The sequence below is a fragment of the Ranitomeya imitator genome, chromosome 3 (assembly GCF_032444005.1).
Source record: "Ranitomeya imitator isolate aRanImi1 chromosome 3, aRanImi1.pri, whole genome shotgun sequence".
NCBI classification, from domain to species: domain Eukaryota; kingdom Metazoa; phylum Chordata; class Amphibia; order Anura; family Dendrobatidae; genus Ranitomeya; species Ranitomeya imitator.
This window is the reverse complement of record NC_091284.1, coordinates 338,969,571-338,994,296: the sequence shown is the minus strand read 5'-3', so window position 1 is coordinate 338,994,296 and position 24,726 is coordinate 338,969,571. Positions and strand designations below refer to the sequence as shown.

At 44.7% G+C, this 24,726-nt stretch overlaps 2 protein-coding genes across 4 annotated transcripts in view; one reads left to right on the top strand and one right to left on the bottom strand.

The window, feature by feature from the left end:
* Nucleotides 1-9,891, bottom strand: part of LOC138669912 (serine/arginine-rich splicing factor 6-like) — a 47,314-nt gene extending 37,423 nt beyond the window's left edge. Inside the window, exons 1-2 of the mRNA XM_069756768.1 lie at nt 9,678-9,891; nt 7,802-7,929 (exon numbers count right to left, since the gene is read on the bottom strand). Coding sequence (XP_069612869.1) covers nt 7,802-7,929; nt 9,678-9,802 — 253 coding nt within the window. The 5' untranslated portion in view covers nt 9,803-9,891. The remainder of the gene's footprint in view (nt 1-7,801; nt 7,930-9,677) is intronic.
* Nucleotides 9,879-24,726, top strand: part of TANGO6 (transport and golgi organization 6 homolog) — a 113,423-nt gene continuing 98,575 nt past the window's right edge. Inside the window, exons 1-6 of one of the 3 annotated variants that reach the window (XM_069756761.1) lie at nt 9,879-10,026; nt 12,181-12,665; nt 12,753-12,842; nt 13,628-13,744; nt 14,083-14,233; nt 18,201-18,337. In XM_069756761.1, coding sequence (XP_069612862.1) covers nt 9,963-10,026; nt 12,181-12,665; nt 12,753-12,842; nt 13,628-13,744; nt 14,083-14,233; nt 18,201-18,337 — 1,044 coding nt within the window. In that variant the 5' untranslated portion in view covers nt 9,879-9,962. Of the gene's footprint in view, nt 10,027-12,180; nt 12,843-13,627; nt 13,745-14,082; nt 14,234-18,200; nt 18,338-24,726 lie in introns of all 3 variants that reach the window. The other 2 variants (XM_069756760.1, XM_069756762.1) reach the window with 2 other exon arrangements.

Here is a 24,726-nt window from a genome sequence, read left to right as displayed (position 1 = left end):
GGGCAGGGCAGATGTCCGGCAAAAAAGACCTGGCTGAAGAAGAGGATACGTGGAGTACACTCCATGTGCCCGTCTGTAAGGAGGAGGGGGGGGGGGGGGGGGGGGAGATCAGTCCCTTGAAAGGGACCCGTCGCCCCCCCCCCCCCCCCCCCAAAAAAAAAAAAAAAATCAGCTCAGGCAGTGGCATCCCACGTCGCAGGAGAGGATACGGAGAGGTAAAACTCCCGTGCTCGCCTGTTGTTGGTTCGGGGAGATCGGAGTCTTGAAATGTTCCGTCGCCCCTTCGTCCGGTAAAAAGAGGGTTAAATCCAGTGTGCCTCCTACGGACACTAAGCTTGAACTGGGTCTCTGGAAGCCAGCATGAGGGTGTATACTGGAGGGGAGGAGCTAACCTTTTTTTGTCTCAACTTGGTGTCAGCCTCCTAGTGACAGCAGCATAACACCCATGGTCCTGTGTCCCCCAATGTGGCGAAGGAGAAAATGGAGTCACTTGTGGGGGTTTCTACTGTTTAGGCACATCAGGGGCTCTGCAAATGCAACGTGATGCCCGTAGACCATTCCATCAAAGTCTGCATTTCAAAACATCACTACTTCCCTTCCGAGCCCCGACGTGTGCCCAAATAGTGGTTTACCCCCACATGTGGGGTATCAGCGTACTCAGGACAAACTGGAAAACAACTTTTGGGGTCCAATTTCTCCTGTTACCCTTGTGAAAATAAAAAATTGCGGGCTAAAAAAATAATTTTTGAGGAAAGAAAAATGATTTTTTATTTTCACGGCTCTGCGTTATAAACTTCTGTGAAGCACTTGGGGTTCAAATTGCTCACCACACAACTAGATTAGTTCCTTCAGGGGTCTAGTTTCCAAAAAAGCATCACTTGTGGGAGAGCTCCAATGTTTAGGCACACACGGGCTCTCCAAACGCGACATGGTGTCCGCTAACGATTGGAGCTAATTTTCCATTCATAAAGTCAAATGGCGCTCCTTCTCTTCCAAGCCCTGCCGTGCGCCCAAACAGTGGTTTACCCCCTCATGTGAGGTATCGGTGTACTCAGGAGACATTGCCCAACAAATGTTAGGATCCATTTTAGCGTGTTGTCCATGTGAAAATGAAAAAAATTGAGGCTAAAAGATCTTTTTTGTGTGAAAAAAAGTACTTTTCATTTTTACGGATCAATTTGTGAAGCACCAGGGGGTTCAAAGTGACACTATGCATCTAGATAAGTTCCTTGGGGGGGTCTAGTTTCCAAAATGGGGTCACTTGTGGGGGATCTTCAAACGCGACATGGTGTCCGCTAAAGATTGGAGCCAACTTTTCGTTCAAAAAGTCAAATGGCGCTCCTTCCCTTCCGAGCCCTGTCGTGCGCCCAAACAGTGGTTTCCCCCCACATATGGGGTATCGGCGTACTCAGGACAAATTGGACCACAACTTTCGGGGTCCAGTTTCTCCTTTTACCCTTGGTAAAATAAAAAAAATTGTTGCTAAAAGATCATTTTTGTGACTAAAAAGTTAAAATGTTCATTTTTTCCTTCCATGTTGCTTCTGCTGCTGGGCTGCTAAAGGGTTAATAAACTTCTTCAATGTGATTTTGGGCACCTTGAGGGGTGCAGTTTTTAGAATGGGTTCACTTTTGGGTATTTTCAGCCATATAGACCCCTCAAACTGACTTCAAATGTGATTTGTTCCCTAAAAAAATGGTTTTGTAAATCTTGCTGTAAAAATAAGAAATCGCTGGTTAAATTTTAACCCTTATAACTTCCTAGCAAAACAAAATGTTGTTTCCAAAATTGTGCTGATGTAAAGTAGATATGTGGGTAATGTTATTTATTAACTATATTGTGTCACATAACTCTCTGGCTTAACAGAATAAAAATTCTAAATTTGAAAATCGTGAAATTTTCAAAATTCTCGCCAAATTTCCATTTTTTTCACAAATAAACGCAAAAATTATCGACCTAAATTTACCACTAACATGAAGCCCAAAACGTCACGAAAAAACAGTCTCAGAACCGCTACGATCCGTTGATATGAAATGTAAATACATTTTTTTACATTTTATTATTTTTCCCTAACTAAGGGGGTGATGAAGGGGGGTTTGATTTACTTTTATAGCATTTTTTTGGCGGATTTTTATGATTGGCAGCTGTCACACACTAAAAGACGCTTTTTATTGCAAAAAATAGTTTTTGCATCACCACATTTTGAGAGCTATAATTTATCCATATTTTGGCCCACAGAGTCATATGAGGTCTTGTTTTTTGCGGGACGAGTTGACGTTTTTATTGGTAACATTTTCGGGCAGATGACATTTTTTGATCGCTTTTTATTCCGATTTTTGGGAGGCGGAATGAACAAAAACCAGCAATTCCTGAATTTCTTTTAGGGGGGGCGTTTATACCGTTCCACGTGTGGTAAAATGGATAAAGCAGTTTTATTCTTCGGGTCAGTACGATTACAGCGATACCTCATTTATGTAATTTTTTTTATGTTTTGGCGCTTTTACACAATAAAAACTATTTTATATAAAAAAATAATTGTTTTTGCATCGCATTATTCTGAGAGCTACAACTTTTTTATTTTTCTGCTGATGATGCTGTATGGCGGCTTTTTTCTTGCGGGACAAGATGACGTTTTCAGCGGTACCATGGTTATTTATATCCGTCGTTTTGATCGCGTGTTATTCCACTTTTTGTTCGCCTGTATGATAATAAAGCGTTGTTTTTTGCCTTGTTTTTTTTTTTTTTTTTGCGGTGTTCACTGAAGGGGTTAACTAGTGGGATAGTTTTATAGAGCGGGTCGTTACGGACGCGGCGATACCAAATATGTGTACATTTATTTTTTTTTTTTTTACATAAATAAATGGATTTATTGGGAAATGTTTTTTTTTTTTTATTTGGGGATTTTTTTTTATTTTTTTTTTTACACATTATATATATTTTTTTTTTTTTGCTTTCTAACATTGTCCCAGGGTGGGACATCTCTGTATTAGATCAGATCGTTGATCTGACACTGTGCATAGCACACTGTCAGATCAACGATCTGACAGGCAGCTTAGCTGGCTCTCCAGCGCCTGCTCTCAGCAGGCGCCGGCTAGCCAGGTCACTTCATGACCCGGAAGGAGTCCGGCGGCCATCTTGGATCCGGGGACTCCTTCCGGGTCACCGGAGCAACGCGATCTTATTGCGTTGCTCCGGTGGGAGAGCGCAGGGAGCCCCCGTCCCTGCGCGATCCCCCTCTATGCCGCTGTCACTACTGACAGCGGCATCAGAGGGGTTAAATGCCCGCGATCGGCGATAGCGCCGATCGTGGGCATTGCTGCGGGGTGTCAGCTGTCGTATACAGCTGACACCCGCACCCGATCACCGCGGCGCTCAGCGCGAGACCGCGGTGATCGGTGCGCCGTACTAATACTGCTGCTGGCACTAATGCAGTGCCGGCAGCGCAGTACTAGTACGGCGCATGTCGCGAAGGGGTTAATGCAGAAAAATTAAAAGGTTGAAAACTGCGGAAATGTTAGCAAATTTCAGTTTTTTTCCCATAAATAAAACGCGAGTCATATCGAAGAAATGTTATCACCAACATGAAGTACAATATGTCACGAAAAAAAAACACTCAGAATCAGTGGGATCCATTGAGAACTATAACCTCAAACTGACAGTGGTCAGAATTGTAAAAATTGGCCTGGTCACTAAGGCTACGTTCACATTAGCGTTCCGCTAATGTGCGTCGCTGTTGCGTCGGCGATGCAGCGGCGACGCGCCCCTATGTTTAACATGGGGGACGCGTGCGTTTTTTTTGTTGCGTTTTCCGACACGTGCGTCTTTTCAGAAAATGCAACAAGTTGCATTTTTCGTGCGTCCGATTTTCGTCAAAAAACGACGCACGCGTCGCAAAACGCAGCGTTTTTGCGTGCGTTTGCGCGCTTTTTTTGTGCGTCGTGTCGCCGACGCAGCGGCGCGCAACGCTAATGTGAACGTAGCCTAAGAAGTTAAATTGGCAAATATTTCTTATTGATAATACAATTGCTCAGACATTGCTGAAATTTGTCTCTTTCCATTTAACCTGATACTGTTACGCCGCCACCGCCGCCTTCCTGGGTGTTCTCTTATACTTACCGCTCCTCGGCGGTCTGGTGTGATCCTACTCCTCCTTTGGAGTCTTCTCTCTTGCTCGCACGGCCAGCTTCTGCTTCTCGTCGGGGGCACGTGCGCACTGGGTTCCACAGAGCGTGTGCACACTGCTCTCTATGATTTCAGCCGCTCCTTCTGCTCCGCTCTATTCCTCTGGAGGACTCTGACCCGGAAGGTACGCTGCCACTCTGCTTATCAGGCCGCCTCTTCCGTCCGGCGGTGCCGGATTATCATTTGTCTTTAGCAAGTGACTCTGGCCTTCACGTCTTCCGTCGGTCTCTCCATTACATAGTTAGTAAGGCCGAAAAAAAGACATTTGTCCATCCAGTTCAGCCTATATGAGAAATTTACTTTCACTGGGGATAGAACCCATGTTTCCCACTCCGCAGTGAAAGAGCTTAAAGGGACACTGTCACCTGAATTTGGAGGGAACAATCTTCAGCCATGGAGGCGGGGTTTTTGTGTTTTTGATTCACCCTTTCCTTACCCGCTGGCTGCATGCTGGCGGCAATATTGGATTGAAGTTCATTCTCTGTCCTCCGTAGTACACGCCTGCACACGGCAATCTTGCCTTGCACAGCCGTCTACTATGGAGGACAGAGAATGAACTTCAATCCAATATTGCAGCCAGCATGCAGCCAGCGGGTAAGGAAAGGGTGAATCAAAAACCCCAAAACCCCGCCTCCATGGCTGAAGATTGTTCCCTCCAAATTCAGGTGACAGTGTCCCTTTAACCACTCAGCCATCAGCTGACCTGGGCAAAAGGTTCTCAATACCTCATAATACTGGCAGCAGTATTATACCTTGTGATATTACTTGGGCCTAACCCTTGCCTTTTTGTTTATTCTTTTAGGTCTGGTCGTCTCCCACCTCTGTTTCTCCTGTGTACTTGTGTTCCCGTTGAGCCAGTCTGCTGCTTGTCATTTCCTCATCCTGGTTCCATTATCTCCGTGTATTCCGGTTTGTCTTCTATCTTCTCTCTGCTTCCGTGTTTTTCCGTATCAGCCTGCTTTTCAGTCCTTTCCATATTTTCTTGCATCTCCGTCTACCAATGGTCCCGTTCTTTTCTCTTTTCCATCTGCGGTCATTTCTGTTCCCTTGCTCGGGTACCAGCTGCCGTAGCAGTAGTCTCTCTTGGGCCTGCTCCTAACGATCCCTGTATAGGGGGTGGTTTACCAGGTCCCCTCGCTCTAGGGAGGTTCGCTGTTGCGGTCCAGTGGGTTCACTCTCTAGAGTCTTCCGAGCCTTACAAATACTAAGCAAAAAACAATCGATTTAACAGAGAACAGGAAGTTCTGAAAACAAAAGATCCAGCTCTTCTCAGGTTCTCCTGTGCTTCTGGGGGCAAATTATATTTATGCAGTCTATGTCCTCTTCCCAACTGGTTTTTTTTTTGCCTGAAAAAGGGGTATCCCAGTGACTTTAACTTCAACATGAAGCAATGACATTATTGCCCCACGTACAGTGCCTTGCGAAAGTATTCGGCTCCCTGGAACTTTTCAACCTTTTCCCACATATCATGTTTTAAATGTAAAGATACCAAATGTAAATGTTTGGTGAAAAATCAACAAGTGTAACACAATTGTGAAGTTGATCGAAATTTATTGGTTATTTTAAATTTTTGTGGGAATTCAAAAACTGAAAAGTGGGGTGTGCAATATTATTCGGCCCCTTTACTTTCAGTGCAGCAAACTCACTCCAGAAGTTCATTGTGGATCTCTGAATGATCCAATGTTGTCCTAAATGCCTAATGATGATAAATATAATCCACCTGTGTGTAATCAAGTCTCCGTATAAATGCACCTGCTCTGTGATAATCTCAGGGTTCTGTTTGAAGCACAGAGAGCATCATGAAGACCAGGGAACACAACAGGCAGGTCCGTGATGCTGTTGTGGAGAAGTTTAAAGCTGGATTTGGATGCAAAATGATTTCCAAAACTTTAAACATCCCAAGGAGCGCTGTGCGAGCAATCATATTGAAATGGAAGGAGTATCATACGACTGCAAATCTACGAAGACCTGGCCATCCCTCTAAACTTTCATCTCAAACAAGGAGAAGACTGATCAGAGATGGAGCCAAGAGGCCCATGATCACTCTGGATGAACTGCAGATATCTACAGCTGAGGTGGGACAGTCTGTCCATAGGACAGCAATCAGTCATACACTGCACAAATCTGGCCTTTATGGAAGAGTGGCAAGAAGAAAGCCATTTCTCAAAGATATCCATAAAAAGTGTCATTTAAAGTTTGCAACAAGCCACCTGGTAGACACACCAAACATGTGGAAGAAGGTGCTCTGGTCAGATGAAACCAAAATCTAGCTTTTTGGCAACAATGTCAAATGATATGTTTGGCGTAAAGGAAACACAGCTCATCACCCTGAACACACCATCCCCACTGTCAAACATGGTGGTGGCAGCATCATGGTTTGGGCCTGCTTTTCTTCACCACGGACAGGGAAGATGGTTAAAATTGATGGGAAGATGGATGGAGCCAAATACAGGACCATTCTTGAAGAAAACCTGTTGGAGTCTGCAAAAGACCTGAGACTGGGACGGAGATTTGTCTTCCAACAAGACAACGATCTGAAAAATAATGCAAAATCTACAATGGAATGATTCACAAATAAACGTATCCAGGTGTTAGAATGGCCAAGTCAAAGTCCAGACCTCAATTCATTCAAGAATCTGTGGAAAAAGCTTAAAACTGCTGTTCACAAATGATCTCCATCAAACCTCACTGAGCAACCCCAGAATTCTACTTTTAAAGGGGTTGTACTATAGCAAAACAGTGCAGGAATACTTGCCTCCCGGATCCTCACCGTTATCCCCCCACCCGCTCCACCAATCTCAATCCTTGTCCCATGCCGACATCCTGCCAGAAAAAATGTCACGTGCCCTCTGCTCTGAAGGATTAGTGATGGCCACAGTAAATCATCAATCATGTGTCATTGTCAGTATATCGGCAAATGAAAATTCGTCCGGGAACTAAAAGGAGAGATAAGACTGTCCAAGGCCCATCCCGGTGGCTCCTCCGACCCGGCTTCCCTAGATTGATAGGTATCTCAGTGCATGCATACAGAGGCCCGTCAAAGGGAGTGAGGCTGGGAGAAGCCAAGGACCAGCCTCTCGGACTACTCATCCAAGACACATAGTCCCTGACTGGCATTGGGGAGGCGTGAATCAGATGACAGGTTCCTTTAACATGCATTTTTCTTGAAATCAGAGTTTCATTCACTACATCCAGCAGGTGATGTGTCATCTAGTTGCAACTGGCAAGATCAAAGCGGGCGACAGCAGTTTGACCCTTTAGATGCAGCGGTAACAAGAGCTGAGCAGTTAGACACTGCATCAGGCTATTCTGTAGCAGTAATGCAGTGTACTGTTCCAGCAAGCAAATTATAGTAAGTTTGTGTTCCCTAGTGAGATGTAAAAATGTTAAAAACATATTAGGATTTTTATATATATATATATATATATATATATATATATATATATATATATATATTTTTTTTTTAAATCCTCATAATAAAGTGTAGACGTCCCCCATTTCACAAAAACTCAGCTGAAAAATCAGGATGGCCATGCAGACAACTAGACTACCTGAGACATAGATTTATTGCTTTATGAAACCTAACTACAGAATATAAATATTTCACACGTGTACTTACTGTGCAAACCCCTCCTCGGTGCACGTGTGTGTTCCACAATGACGCGCTCACCGCACAGGTCTCTCCCATTCATTTCATACACGGCGTCATCGGCATCACGGACGTCTTCAAACTCCACAAACCCATAGCTTGAAAACAAACAAGATTATACATTTCAAATCACCTAGAAAGTATCAAGAGAGAATATTGGCTGGGAGTCTGGCAGAGAGATTCTTAAGGGGTTTCTGCTACTTGCCCACTTCTTTTCAATATTAAAGTCCCCCTGATCAAAATAAAAAAAACAAAAAAAAAAAAACAACAAAAAACACAACAACGACGCAATCCCCAGACAGGCGGCATCCAGTGATGTCAACGCTATCTCCCGTGGTCCCACGACATTGTTATGTCACATCAGCAGACATACTTCTGTCAGACAGACAACCGTTCCATCTAAGGAAGCCGATCAGCAGCCATTGTGAGTTACCAGGAATCACAGCTCTGACAAAAGGAGCAGCGTCGGTCCAGGTGGCATGAATATATTCTTTTATGAGGGCCACTGTCTAGGGCTGCTTTCTATTTCAGAGCGTGCAGCTTCAGACTTACAATTATTCTAAATGACACTCAGTAGCAAAAGTGGCCATAAGGGTCCCTAATGCTCCCGTACTGTCACAGCAAGGAGGGCCTTGGATGGTTGTTGGATGCCACAAACCATAACATCAGACCTGAAAGTCCAGTTCCAGTTCTTTAGGCATTGTACAAAAATCACCAGTCTAAGGGTATGTGCACACGTAGGTGGGATGTCTGCCGATTTTTTCGCACCTGTTTTTTGTAAAACAACATGTAAAGCGCACTGCGGATTTCCTGCAGATTTACTGCGGAATTACTGTGGTCTTTGTGCGGATTCCAATTATGGAGCAGGTGTAACCCGCAGCGGAATCCGCACAAACAATTGACATGCTGCAGAGTAAACAACGCAGCGTTTCCACACTTTTTCTGCAGCATGTGCACTGCAGATCTTGTTTTCCATAGGTTTACATGGTACTGTAAATTCATGCCCAACCACTGCGGTCCCGCAGCAAAATACACAATGTGTGCACATACCCTTAGGCTGCCCACTCTTTTCCTAAATAAATAAGTCAGACACAGACCGGCGATCGGTATGGTTTAAGCAGCTAGGAATGGGCGGTCCTGTAGTGGGCAACCCCTTTAGTGACTATGAGGCTGCAGTGCTATTTTATGCCTTACTAGCTTCATGCAGGAGGGCTCAAGTCATTTCACTGAGGTGTTGTCTGCTTTCAGACCTATAAAATAACAATCAGAGCACTCGCTCCCCCTCCCCAGGTCCGGCACTGCTGCTCTGGTCTTTTCATATAGGCTGCAGTTATGATGTCAGGACTACAAATCACATCAGCATCACCACTGAGCCCTGTGATTGGCTGCGGCTACATGTTACTACTCCTGCAGCCGATCGAGACCAGGGAAGCAGTGGAGATGCAGTGCTGGACCTGGGGAGAGGGAGGAAGTCCCTGATAGTTCGTTTATAGGCCTGGAACCTTAGGACAGACATTTTTAAACACAAAGATTTTCCCCACAAATAATGATATGAAAAAAAAAAATCGCTCGGGATCTTGAAATAATGAGTTTAGGTTCTTCCCTATTCCGGGCACCCTGAGTTCAGGGTATAGGGCGTCTGTGCCTCTGGCTGGAGGGTCTGCACGGGTCACGGACGGAAGCCCCCTGGGATGGCACAAGCCCTGACACTGGCAGGCCTCACACAAAGGGCCGCCTGCCCTACAGGAGAGTGTGCTCTGCAGCGGCCCTGCATCCACCACACACAAGAGTATGGCAGCGCGGCCGGACCAATCAGCGCCCTGCCTGCCGCGCACTGCTCACTCACCCATTCTTCAGGTCCACCCCCACAATCTTCCCGAAGCCCTTGAAGAAACGTTCCACATCGCTCTCCCGAGTGCGGTGGCTGAGCCGCCCTATGTAGATCCTCGGCAGCGCCGATGACCGCGACATCCCGGCGCTATACACCGCGTCACGGCTGTCACCCAGTCACCCACTCATTACCCGACATATCATTGGCACTGCGCAGGGCCGGAAGTGGCAGCGAGAGGCGGGCATTGCGGAACGCAGGTGCAGCGTGATGACGTATGTCCGGAGGAGGGGTGACTGAAACATGGCTGCCTCCCTGGACGTGTGTACTGTGGTGGACGCGCTGAAAATACTGATAGCACCGAGAGGTGAGGACTATGTGTCCCAGCATGCGGCGGCGTGCTAGGACTTGTAGTGCCACAACAGATGAGCGCGACCATTATATTAAAAAAGAGCTATAGGAAGTTGTCATTAGCTTCCAGTGTCAGATGCTGAGGTTGTTTCCTGCTGGGTCGCAGTTTGTCACCTCTCTATTATCTGTCTCCTTTATGTAGCTGTGTTTAAAGGGACTGTCACCTGAATTTGGAGGGAACAATCTTCAGCCAGGAGGCGGGGTTTTTGGGTGTTTGATTCACCCTTTCCTTACCCGCTGGCTGCAATATTGGATTGAAGTTCATTCTCTGTCCTCCGTAGTACATGCCTTCACAGCGGGTAAGGAAAGGGTGAATCAAACACCCAAAAACCCCGCCTCCATGGCTAAAGATTGTTCCCTCCAAATTCAGGTGACAGTGTCCCTTTAATACTGCATCGCGTCCCCCACCAATAGTGCTACACAGCCAGGGCTGGGGAGTCGCTATAAAATGGACCAACTCCGAAAATACGTAATAAAGTGTACAAAGCCTGCAAGAAATAAAATGAGCCAACACCCTGCTGTAACTAAATAATTAAAGAGCACTTAAATAACTCAGGGTTCTTAGTAATACTGTTTTGGATCAAAAATATCATAAAGGCCATCCCACCGCGTCAAGGTGCCCCTGATCGGGACAGAACCTACACTATCTAATATTAAGAACCTTACCATGTGTCAGAATTGACTTCAGTGTGTGAATAAGGGCAGACAGAAGGACCGAGTCCTAATCTATGGGCACCAGTCTAGGGAAGCCTGTAAGGCCGGGGTCACACTTGTGAGTTCAATGCAAGAAACATGCATCTGTACTTCTCTGATTAATGCAGCGTGGTTTGAATACTCTATCTATTACGATGGCTGGACCTTATACGACAAGAAGCTCTTTTCCTTTTTTGTCACATAAATCCTCATCGATTGTAGGCTTGAAAGCAAGGCCCTCACGCCTCTTGTTAGTTGTTGAATTATGTGTCAGAAATGTCTGATATTGTCTGTACATGTACCTTCTAAATTGTAAAATGCTGTGAAATATGTTGGTGCTATGTAAATAAAGATAATTATTGTTGGGGGTCTGCCTATTGGGACCAGTAGTGATTCTGAGAGCACGCTCTGGGACTGCAGAGTCCATCTTGAATGTTTCAGAGGTGCTGATTCATGGCCTCCGCTCCATTCATTTTCTACAGACTGCAGGCAGTACAGCCAAGCTCTGTATTCGCCTTTCTCCAGCATTCTCAATGACTAGACTTGAGGCCACAAATGCACCTCTCCATTCATGATGGACTCTGCTGTTCCTGACCCCCGTTCTTGGGATTGCTGGAGATGGGGACTACCATTAAAGTCTTGTTATTTTTGAGTAACCCTTTAAGTGGACTGAACAATTGGTATCATAGTGATTTATTTGTAAATGTGTGTGTTTAAAGAAGAGCCATCTTCTCTCCACACAGATCTAGCTTAGTAAGAACTCACTGTCTTCATTGTGCCATTCTTCCGTTATTCCTCCAAGACATGTTGGAATACATGAACAGCTGGGTGTCACTATTCCTTTGTGGAGAAGGCATGGTCTCCCACAGTCTGACATTGCCAGCACTGATCACATATTGTCAGCGAAGAGGGACATGCCACCACTGGTTAGACTGAATGTATTTCTACTTTTCCAGGAGGAGTAGCAGAGGAACAGAAAAGATAGCTATTTATTTTGGAGCAAGAATATTTCCTATGCATGTCCTCCTTAAAGCCACACAATACATTAAACCTTTTCTTACCTGGTCCTACGTGTTAAGGGCAGCTTTACTTCACATAAATGTAGCTGTCTCTAGTTCTGAACTGAGTGCAAGGAAGACATGGAGCAGATGTTTAAAACAGCAAAGCCCCCCCTCTTCCAAATCCTGCTCTTGTTTCTCAGAGGTGCTATGGAAAATGAAAGTGAAACCTGAGGGGTTGTTATGGGCATCTGCCCCACTTTTCGTTATGCTAGTTTTTTCAAAAAATTTTTCTAAATTTCTTCCCAATGTGTTACATCTCAGCCTCATAAGGGAAGTTTGTCTCTGCCTTATTTATTCTTGCACACTACTAGTTGTTATCTGAAGCTACTATTAAATCTGCCTTTATTTTATTCTAGAATCTGGATCTAGTGTCCATAACGCTGATAAACGAGCTGCTTTACTCAGCACCTTACAGTTTAATGTGTCTACCCTAGAGGAAGAACTTAAGCAAATCTCAAAGTGGGAGCCCCTGGTGACTTTACGAGAAAGGGTCGCCACTAATTCCCCATGGTTAAGTGACATTCTGCAATCTCAAGCGGATCCATCATGGAAGTTCACGTCACAAGCCCTGCTGCTCTTGCTTTGTCTTAAGGAGACTATGATCGAATTGGCAAAGTCTTTTCAACCCTCTAAACCCAACCTGAGGACCCCTGAGGCCGCCCCTCCTTTGAGCCCAGATACTCTTAGCATAGCTCAGCAGAGGACTGTCCAATCAGCACTGCAGTTTGTGGTGTCTATGGGAATGTGCCCATATCTTCTGCCAGGGATTGGCCTTCCTTTACAGCACCGGTCAGAATTTGGAGCCCTTGTATGCTCGATGGTGTCTTGTGACTTGCCACATGTCCGTACACGTAGGCTGTACATTACATGTATGTGCTTGTTGGAGGTGTCTCGTCATTCTTGTTTAGGTAACCTGTTCTTTACACAGCATTTGGGAGACCTGATGGCCGGGCTTTGTCAGCTCGGGTATTGCCCAACCAAAGGGAACGCTGATGAGGGTGCTGAAGAGAGTTCGAAGGTATGATATCAACTGTTTTACATTTTTTCTTACATTGGATATACAGAATTGTCTTCACTTTAAAATATAAGTCTGCCAGCATCCTTTGTGTGCTGAATGTAATGGGCACCACATAATTCCAATATAGAAAGCAATGCTTTTGACTTCAGACACACATGTAATTTTTCCCCATTTTTTACATTTGCTGCTTAGAGGTACAACCACATGGGATTGTCACTGAAAGCGATATCTGTACTAAATTGTGGCTTTCGGTGCTGATTTACTGCAAGTTTCATTCTTTGTATTCACAGTATAAATGGACAAGCTTCAATTGCTATCGCCTATCAATTTACGCTGCAAGTTTTCTAAGAATCAATAAAAAAAAACGTATTCACAATGCTTGTACTGTAATATACAGTGGATTTTTCAGGTGTCAAATATGTATAGAGGATCTGAACGCACCTTTTAAAGCTAATATAGCTGAAAATGGTAGAGGCCAGTTCACCGCGTTCAGTTTCAGACACCGAGAAATACAGTGTAGTGTGCACAAGAGGTGAAGGAGCATGGGCAATAGTCATGGTGTCAACTTTTGGCTAGAGGTATGCTTTTCTTGTTTTGTATGTGTTGCTGTTTGTAGAAGTAAGTATTCAAAAGCTGAAGTGTTAACCACAGCAGCCAACTGGAAGTTTGATCTATTGCTAAAATGACACTAGAATTCATTGGCATTACACAAAACTGCATGATCTGCTCCTATCAGCGGTGTCCTGTAGTTCCCATCATTACACGTGCCTCATTGTTTTCTGTAGATCCTGACAGCATGTGAGAGAGGCCAGTGCAAGGAGGCTTTCAGAAGACTGATGGATCAATTGTACCAGCCTCTTGTTATCAGAGAGCTGCTCATCTTGCAGGGGGGTCCTAGACAGGTACGTTTATGTTATTACACATTACATTAAGACTTAACATACTAGCCGCTTTACTCACCTTCACCGGGTCCAGCAGTGCGTCTCCACTGCTGGACCCGGGGTCTGTTAATGTGTGCAGTGCTGACTTCACATTGTCGACAGTGGAGCAAATAAGGGAGCTTAGCAGCTCTGCCTGAGTTAATGGCACAAGCCACTGAGCTCACTGTTTGGCTGCAGCTCTGTTGAGAGGATGTCATGTTGTAGAGAGTAACATACATCGGGAGCAGCGACGAGATTCACTTCTAGAAACTGAAAACAGAAAATCCCTATGATTTACATGTAGTTAACTAATTTTCTAGGGTCCTCGTCCTTCTGGTGCTTCAGTCTCCCTGCAGAGAGCTCCAGCACCCTCCTGGTTGCGGCGCCTTACTGGCCAATTGCTGTCGGAAAGATTGATGAGACCTAATGGGGTGCAAGCTGTGGTACGTGGGATCCTGGAAGACGCAGGAGGTTTGTTGAGGCTGAGAGCCAAAATGGAGCATATTGCATATGAGCTTTATGACCTGTTGCACCAAAATGGTACGTTAGCTAAGACTATAAGGTAAAAGTCCTGCTAAGTACTGTAAGGCTATGTGCACACGTTGCGGATTTGGCCCTGCGGACTCGCAGCAGTTTTCCATGCGTTGTACAGTACCACGTTAACCGATGGAAAACCAAACCTGCAGTGCGCATGCTGTGGAAAATTCTGCGCAGAAACGCTGCGGTTTATTTTCCGCAGCATGTCAATTCTTTGTGCAGAATCCGCAGCGTTTTACACTTAATCCATTGTAGGAATCTACAGGTGTAAAAACACAGGTGGAATCCGTACAAAATCTGCAGTAAATCCTCAGAAAATGCCCAGGTAAAAGGGCAGGTCATTTTACCTGCGGATTCTGCAGAATCAATCCACGCGGAAAAATCCGCAACATGTGCACGTACCCTAACGCTGTGTACTGCTCATTTAATACGCTTTGTATTGCAAGCCCGGACATTTTATCACACACTAAGCTCATTTTTCTTTAATAGGAAGTAATTTTCATTTTGTGAGATCTTATTAAGCTCTTAGATCCAATTCAAACACCTATAGTATGGCTCCATATAACCTCTAGGTTTATTAACCCCTTTATGATCTGGGATGTGTAGGTACTACCGTACTTCATAGGTCGCCTCCCTCTCTGACATGGCGGTGAGACTGTATATTTTTCGGCACATGACAGCTGATCTGATTCACCCTCTACTAACATTTTAATTGCCACTGTCAATCTCTAACAGCGGCATTTGACGTGAGTGCATCACAAACCACTCCCATCGGCGCTCCTGTCACATGATCGCGGGGCACTGATGGGTTGGCATGCCAACTCGGGGTCTGCATGAGACCCCGTGCTTTTCATTGCAGATCTACAGTGAAGGGCATCTTGTGGTCGGAGTTCATAGCAGATGATGATTTCTGCTACACAAAGCAGGCTAAAGCACTGCTATGTGTGGCACAAGTGATCAGAAGATTGCAGCTTAAGGTCTCCTAAGGGGACTATTGAAGCAACTAAAAAGGTGTTAACCCCTTTCTGACATTTGACATAATAATACGTCCCTGGGCCTATCTGACTAGGGACGTATTATTACTGCATGGTGATCACCAGCGCAGTGTGTGGCTGATCGGCGCCAGCTGACACGCCACTATATGCTAGGAGCGGTCACACACCGCTCCTGGCACTTTAACCCCCTAAATGCTGCGATCGACAGCGATCTCAGCATTCCAGGAGTCGGCAGAGGGATGACAGCCACTCTGCCTTTGGATTGGAGACCTCAGGGCGTGACACGGGGTCCCGATCATTGCCATGGTGACCTGATATCGTCTTGACGACATCCGGGTCACCTGAGCTAGAAAGGTTTCTTTATCACATGTGGGAAAAAAGGAGGGCACCACTCAAAATCCATAAACACTAAATAGTGAATGGGATCTTCTACAGCATGTTATTGTACGACATAAAAAGACTAAAGAAAAGACACATGCTGAAAAATAGGGATCACCAAGATTAAAAATAAAGAAACTTTATTTTGTTAAAATCAATGCAAACAAAAGACAACATTAAAAGGCAAAACTGGTAAATGCACAAGTCATGCCCATGATAAGGCAGTGACACTCCTCCAAACAATTGTTCTTAAATGATAGATGGGTTAGTAAACCAGACTAGAATTTTAGGCATGCATTAAAGAACCCCCAATATGCCCAACAGATAATAGGTCTCAATTCACAGCACCATGTCAAAAAACCGGTAAAGAACAGTGCCTACAGTAAAGCAGCTAAAACCAATTAAGCAAAAGGATTAAGGTATGTGAGTCCTATAATACATAATGTAATATAGTGAAGATGATCAAACCAAAAAGATGTAAAGAGTACGTGGATGCATGTAAAAAGTAGGGCAAAAAAGGGGTTAGATAATATTAGATGATAGATCCCTATAAGAACTTTTCAAAGATGCACATTGGATAATACCAAAGCGATTGTGCATCCGGAGAAAACAGACCATCAAACCTGCACATATAAAGATAAAGAAATGCAGATAAGGCCATAATGGTGAACAAGAATGAAGGAGGAGGAAGCGACCCCACGCGTATCACCACACACCTTTTTTGCCCTACTTTTTACATGCATCCATGTATTCTTTACATCTTTTTGGCTTGATCATCTTCTCTATATTACACTTTTATGTATTATAGGACTCGTATACCTTATGCATTTACCAGTTTTGTTTTTACATGTTTTTAATGTTGTCCTTTGTTTGCATTATTGTTTACAAAATAAAAACGGTTTCTTTTATTTTTATTCTTGGTGATCCCTAAGGTTTCTTTATCATGCGCAGTGCATGATCAGCAACTTTCTCTGTCAGTTCAGAGCTGGCAGTTTCTACGGCATGATATTTTTTTTTGTATTCTTACGTCTCAACGTTATAAACTTCTGTGAAGCACCTGAGGGTTTAAGGTGTTCACCAAACATCTCGTTCAGTTCCCTGAGGGGTCTAGTTTCCAAAATGGGGTCACTTGTGGGGGATTTTCACTGTTTAGGCACATCAAGGGCTCTCCAAACGCGACATGGCGTTCATTAATCATTCCTGGAAATTCCGTTCAAAAAGTCAATTGGCGCTCCTTCCCTTCCGAGCTCTGCTGTGCTCCCAAACGATGGTTTTCTCCGTCATCTGGGGTATCTGCATGTTCAGAAGAAATTACACAGCACATTTTGGGGTCCATTTTTTCCTGTTACCCTTGTCAAAATCAAAAAAATTTGGACATGAAGTAAGTTTTTGTGGTGGAGGGAGTTTACCCCCACATTTCAAAAATTCCTGTGAAGCCCATTCAGGTGCTAATAAACTTCTTGAATGTGGTTTTGAGCACCTTTAGGGGTGCTGTTTTTTTTTAGAATGATGTCACTTTTCGGTATCTTCTGTCATGGGTGACTCAGAGTGACTTCAAATATGATGTGTATCAATAAACATCAAAAGACAGCGCCTCACATAATGGTGAAAAGTCAATCTTACATTTTATTCTGCCTCCTGTGGCGACGTTTCGGTCAGAAGACCTTTTTCAAGCAAATGTGATGTGGTCCTTAAAAACTACAAAACAAAAACAAAACATTTTGTTGAAAAAGTGAGATCGCTTGAAACTTGGTAACAAAAAAAAATTGTTCGAAAACTGTGCTGATTTAAAGTACACATGAGAGAAATGTTACTTAAGTATTTTGTGTGACAAATCTCGTGAAGTACAATATGTCACGAAAAAACAGTCTCAGAATCACCGGGATCCGTTGAAGCGTTCCAGAGTTATAACCACATAGTAAATTACCGTGGAAACCAACCTCGGTGGTAAAGGGTTTAAAGAAAATAAAAATTTAAATGACATAAAATTTTAAATTGCAACCCCCCCACCCCCACATATTTAGTATCGCTACGCTCAGAAACTACCGATCTATCTAAAACTAATTAATCAGATTCAATACGACACAATTGTTTTTTTTTTTTTTTTTTTTTGGGTCGCCCCAGTAACAGGCGACCAAAACATACCAAAATGGAATCAATAAAAACGTCAGCTCGGCGCGCAAAAAATAAACCCTCACTCAGCAGAGATCCCAAAAATGGAGACACCTACAAGTCCCTGAACCAAATCGCAAGATGAGAGTGCCAACAATTTTGTCCAGACAATTTTGGGGGTTTCATGTGAAATGATGTCCATTTTCCCTTTTTTTTTCTTTTGATTGTTCCAATACACACAATGGAAATAAACGTGTGCAATTGCAATAATTTTCTGGGAAAAATACTTAATTTTCTTGCACAGTTTCAAAGGTCAACAATTTTTGGCCATGACTGTATATAAAATATAGTATTTTTTAATGTAGTGTTTTTTGTGTTTTAGTACAGAACAATACTTTTAATTTCTTATTTTACAGCTGGTGTAGCAGGGGGGAGAGAGGCTGAAGCTGCTGCCAGCAACTGGAAGAAATGTGATGCGATAGCAAGAGTCTTGGCATCATGCCCTCAGCAGTCAATTACTGTTGAGGAATATTACCATAAAGTATGTCCACAGGTAAGAATATATTTCATAAAACAGAAAAATAGTACATCAAGGATGCCAAGGATTTTGTTTTGGACTTGGCATATTTGTATAACATAACCAGGGCTGGTTTTAGACAAAGTGGGGCACTGGGCAAACATTTAAAATGAGGCCCTAATTGCTCACTTGTTTCACCATGACACTCAAACATTTTGATTGTATTTACATTCGCTGAGTTCAGGCCGTTCAATGATTGTGATCATCAATATTGAAGTCGTTTGGCTCCTGTTTCCCGGCCTCTTTACAATGGCTAATGAAGAATAATGGGGACAGAACGATCACTAATACAGGGTGGACAATTTATATGGATACACCTGCGTGGGCCATTTATAAAGTTGCATCCAAAATGTCCGACTTCAAAATGGCCACCACGGTCACCACCCATCTTGAAAAGTTATCCCCCTCCCATTTACTAATGTGCCACAAACAGGAAGTTATCACCAACCATTCCCATTTTATTTAGGTGTATCCATATACATGGCCCACCCAGGTGTATCCATATAAATGGCCCACCCTGTAGATCAATCTGTCCCCATACAGTATCATGTTATAAGCAGCAGGGCTGTCGAGGTGGAATCGGTATCAAATGGACAGACTCTAACTCCTTACATACAGTATATAATACATTGGGTGCAAGATGTGATGTGATATATTTTATTTTAATATAATAAGTTAGGAAAGTTATGAAATGTCCTATAAATGTGTCCGTTCTGTTCCTGATCTAAGGATCTCAGTTTTTAGTTGAGATGATTCTGTGCTGCACTTTATGTACATGCTCAGTAGTGACCAGTGCTGTGGAGTCGGGAGTAGAGGTGAGCGTATTTGATTGGGTCAGGGCCTATTTGGCAAGCTATAGAGCTTACCGAATAAGCTGCAGAGGGAACCCGGATACCTGGAGCGTGCCGGCTGATCAGCTTTTTGGCTCCGCAGCTGCATGTGTCTCGGCTGTGTGACAGTTACGACACATGCCTGGAGAGCCTCCCACCCCTTTCTTACCCTTTATAAGAGAGATTCAAGTGTTCTACCACCCTCTCACTATAATCATGACCTTATACATGGTTTTTACTTTTTATGTGCCTTCATATTTATTAAACATGTTTTTGTAATTGATTTTGGACTCGTACTGCATGTTTTCCATATTCGGACACACATACACGGCACACGTGTGAGTGTGTGTATACACTACCGTTCAAAAGTTTAGAGTCACCCAGATTTGTGTTTTCCATGAAAACTCATACTTTTATTAATCAAATGAGTTGCCAAATGAATTGAAAGTCTAGTCCAGACATTGACAAGGTTCGAAAAAAAGATTTTTATTTGAAATAATAATGTTCATTTTCTCCTTCAAACTTTGCTTTCGTCAAAGAATGCTCCCTTTGCAGCAATTACAGCATTGCAGACTTTGTCATTCTAGCAGTTAATTTGCTGAGGTAATCTGGAGAAATTTCACCCTATGCTTCCAGAAGCCCCTCCCACAAGTTGGTTTGGCTTGGTGGGCACATTTTGTGCACCATACGGTCAAGCTGCTCCCACAACAGCTCAATGGGGTTGAGATCTGGTGACTTGGCTGGCCACTCCATTACAGATGGATACCAGCTGCCTGCTTCTTCCCTAAATGGTCCTTGCATAATTTGGAGGTGTGCTTTGGGTCATTATCCTGCTGTAGGATGAAATTGGCTCCAATCAAGCGCTGTCCACAGGGTATGGCATGGCGTTGCAAAATGGAGTGATAGCCTTCCTTATTCAAAATCCCTTTTACCTTGTACAAATCTCCCACTTTACCAGCACCAAAGCAAACCCAGACCATCACATTACCTCCACCATGCTTGACAGATGACAGGCACTCTTTTCAGTTGTTCTGCGTCTCACAAATGTTCTTCTGTGTGATCCAAACACCACAAACTTGGATATGTCTGTCCATAACACTTTTTTCCAATCTTCCTCTGTCCAATGTCTGTGTTCTTTTGTCCATATTAATCTTTTCCCTTTATTAGCCAGTCTCAGATATGGCTTTTTCTTTGCCACTCTCTTGCTACTCTGGTTAGAACCTGTTTGTGCTCTCCTCTGAAGGGAGTAGTACACACCATTGTAGGAAATCTTCAGCTTCTTGGCAATGTCTTGCATGGAATATCCTTCATTATAAGAACAAGAATAGACTGTCGAGTTTCACATGAAAGTTCTTTTTTTCTGGCCATTTTGAGAGTTTAATGAAACCAACAAATGTAATGCTCCAGATTCTCAACTAGCTCAAAGGAAGGTCAGGTTTATACTGTAGGTTCTCTAATCAGCCAAACTGTTTTCAGCTGTGCTAACATACTTGCACAAGGGTTTTCAAGGGTATTCTAACCATCCATTAGCCTTCTTACACAGTTAGCAAGCACAAAGAACTATAAGAACACTGGAGTGATGGTTATTGGAAATGGGCTTCTATACACCTATGGAGATATTGCATTACAAACCAGATGTTTGCAGCTAGAATAGTCATTTACCACATTAACAATGTATAGAGTGTATTTCTGAATCATTTAATGTTGACTTCATTGGAAAAAACTGCTTTTCATTAAAAAAATAAGCAAATTTCTAAGTGACCCTAAACTTTTGAACGGTAGTGTATATAATATAAAATATCTTTCATTTGTGTGTGTAGATATATGCATACACACGTATGCACACACTTATACACAACAAATGCTCATTTGATACATGTGATTGATATATAAACACATAGCATACACACACACTGCACACTTCAGAGACACTCGCTGCACACAAACCTCAGATACATACACTATTTTATGCTGAAGGGAATGAGGTGTTCCACACTATCTGCTGCTCATTCTCCCAGCAGAAACCTCCCTTCCCACTCCTCTGCTAGGACTGCCGACAAGAGCAGAAGGAACTGACAGCAGGACAGGAGCCATTTTCACCAGGAGCAGCACACACAGTGGGTGCTGTACTACTTATCTGACAGCTCAGGTTGGTAGGTGCCGAGTCTCTAGCTCTCAGAAGCGCCGTGTAGGAGTACAGGAGCACTGGCCAATGAAGGCTTACATCATTCTGATGGGTCAGGTTCAGTGGCCGCTGCTCTTGTCCTTCACTGCATGCTCCTTTTTCAATGTCAGGTCCTCACCAAAGGTCAGCCTGACATTCCCAGAGCACATGGCCTGTGATGACATCACGGTCACATGATCGTGATATAACTACAGGTCCTCAACCAGTCTCCACATCAGAAGCTTCACTGATAATGCTATTATTAGTGAAGTTTCTGCTGTAGATGCTGGGGGACCCCCAAGGGAGTGGGGGCCCTATGCAGCTGCTAGTCTATCCCACCCTAATGCCTGCCCTGAATATAACTAACATCTGCCCCGGTTTCTGCTTCGGCTGCTAGGCGGTATTATGCCATTGTTGTGATGCTTGGCAGCCTAAATCCTATTTTCTTCCTGGGACCTGTGTCTCTGGCCAGTCTCCATAGTGGAGAAGGAATGTTTAGCCATCAAGTGGGCGTTGGACTCTCTAAGGGTATTACCTCTTGGGCAGGAAGTTCAGACTGATGTCAGACCCTGCCCCACTGAAGTGGATGAGGGAGAAAAAAGGAAACAATGCCCGAGTAACCAGTTGGTTCCTAGCTCTTCAGGATTTTAACTTCCATGTGGAGCAAAGGTCAGGGAAACTGCATGACAATGCAGATGCTCTGTCGAGGATCCACTGTTTGTTCGCAGAAGGTGCCAAGGCCCCCGGCTTTGGGCATGGGGGGGTATGTAAGTTGGCCGCCTGGATGGGAGATATGTGTCATTGCGGCTATTAGCTGCAGTGATGTGAGCTCGGAAGTGTACTCCAGCACGTATTGTGCTAAGAGAGTTATTTGGTTGTTCCAGGGCCGGGTTTTACGAGCGGTCATAAGAGATAGGTGGGAATGACTGCTCACATATCCCCACCCCAGGGGTGTGGTTTGGCATATAAAATGGAGGCCAGTTGCCTCATTGTGTCTGTGGCTGTAGGTGTGGAGACCTCCATTGTGCGTGTGCTACAGACACTGACCTGTGCGGGCGGACCTGCAGTACTATGTGGACTGTTTATTTTCTGTTTGTTTCTAAGGTGTGCCGGAAAAGTCTGTTAATTTGTTTGTTTTTTTTTCTAATCAGAGCAGTTTATGCCATTTGAATAAACTTGCTTGGAAATTACAGTAAAACCGCTTCCTGTGGCTGCCTCAACTGCAGCCAAGTGAGTACGGATCCCTACACCCTGTACAGGGGTTAAAGTGTGTTGAGGTTTCTCTGGAATGTGCCAGACGGAGTGGCTTGTGCCAAGTCTGTCTGGCTTAGCCTTTTTGAGCCTGTTGCCTCAGACCGATATGACAGTTATGTTGTAAAGTGCTTCAGAATGTTAGTTTTTAAAAAAAACAACATTTCTCAGTCTCCCATGACAGCACCACGAAGAGAGGGGATCCGCCCTTTAGGAACAGAAAACCTACAGATAAAAGGGCCGTACCTCTCCCTCGCATCAGTTGGTTTCCTGTCCCTGACGGGGAACTTTCAGTGCAGTACCTGCACGAAGATGTCGTCTGATGAAGATGCAGGACCGGGGCCGGCCAGTCGGAATCCGGCAGGGAGGAGGCTCCTGCTGTGGCTGGTACGGTGCCTGAGGCCGCCACCGCTGGAACCGATTGGTTCGTCAGGTGAGCGGGGGGGAGTACTTCCGCCACTCCGGAAAGGAGATAGGGGCTCTCGGAATCCCGGGGAGTGCTCTTTGGAAGGTGCACAAAGATGGCCACCGCTCCGGAAGTAGAACGGAGCTTCCAGGTCCCTGAGGCGCGCGCATGCGCAGTGAGAACGCTTCCCTACTGACGCGGCGCAGGAGGAGGGGTGGGACCGGAAGCGCTGGAGGTGGCGGCAGATTCAAAAGGAGGGGCAGTGCAGACATTCTTGCTGTACACAATCTCCTGTGAACCTTGGAGGACAGCGATAACCAGCAAGACCTGGAACAGCAGCCTAGGCAGCAGCAGCAGCGCCACCACAAACAGCAATTGGATGTTCCAAAAGACCAATACAAGCGAAGTCGGTTCAGTAGCCACTGTACGCAGCGCAGCAGATCTGTTGCAGTTAGCAAGTCACCATCCCTGGATCTTCCTCTGCAACAACCTACTCCTCCTCGGGAACCGGTACCTGCGTCCGCATCTAAATGGTGAGTGATCATCAAGAAGGTTCACCATTGTAATAGGGTTCCTTTTTCTTCCCTTACTAGGGAAAGAAGAGATCGGGGAAAAATGAAAAACAGGTGCTGTCCCACCTGTAACAAAACTTTACTGGAATCCTGGAACAAAAAGCTTTGTAACGCCTGTATACAACAACTGTTATGTGAGGAAACCCCGGATTTTGCCTCTGAACTAAAATCTCTAATCAGATCAGAAGTCCAGAGTGCTTTTGCATCCCTCTGTAAAGGGGAAATATAAAGAAAAAGGAAGCAGTATATTCACAATCTGACCCCTCTACTTTAGGAGACGCTGACTCAGATAGATCAGACTTCTCATCTTCTTCAGACGAAGAATCAGGTCGCCACAGCTTTCCCTTAGATGAAGTAGATGCCCTAGTAAAAGCTGGGAGATCTACTATGGGAGTAGCAGACCCTCGTCCTGATAGAACTGCGCAGGATATAATGTTTGGGGGATTGGGACACAAAAAACAGAGGGCATTTCCCTTAAACCTGAATTTCCAAACCCTAATAAAAAAGGAATGGGAAAGATCAGACAAAAAAAACTCCTCAGTACCTTAAAAAAAAAAAAATTGCCCTCCCCTTTGAGGACATGGGTACATTTAAAGACCCCTTAGATAAAAAGGCCGAAACCTTTCTTAACGGGGCTTGGGAATCAGCAGGGGGTAACCTGAGACCAGCTGTAGCAGCAATATGTACCTCCAGATCCCTAATGGTATGGATGGACCAGTTGGAAAAACAGCTAAAGGATGGCACACCCAGAAACCAAATCTTAGAAACCATTCCTTTAACCCCTCTGTGACCTTAGATGTACTATCCCGTCGAGGTGCCCTGGGCTTATCTGACCCTGGACGGGATAGTACGTCATAGCCGATCGGCCGCGCTCACGGGGGGAGTGCGGCCGATCGCGGCCGGGTGTCAGCTGCTTATCGCAGCTGACATCCGGCACTATGTGCCAGGAGCGGTCACGGACCGCCCCCGGCACATTAACCCCGGCACACCGCGATCAAAGATGATCGCGATGTGCCGGCGGTGCAGGGAAGCACCGCGCAGGGAGGGGCTCCCTGCGGGCTTCCCTGAGACCCCCGGAGCAACGCGCGTTGCTGCGAGGGTCTCACCTCCCTCCCTGCTCCCTCCAGCCCCGGATCCAAGAT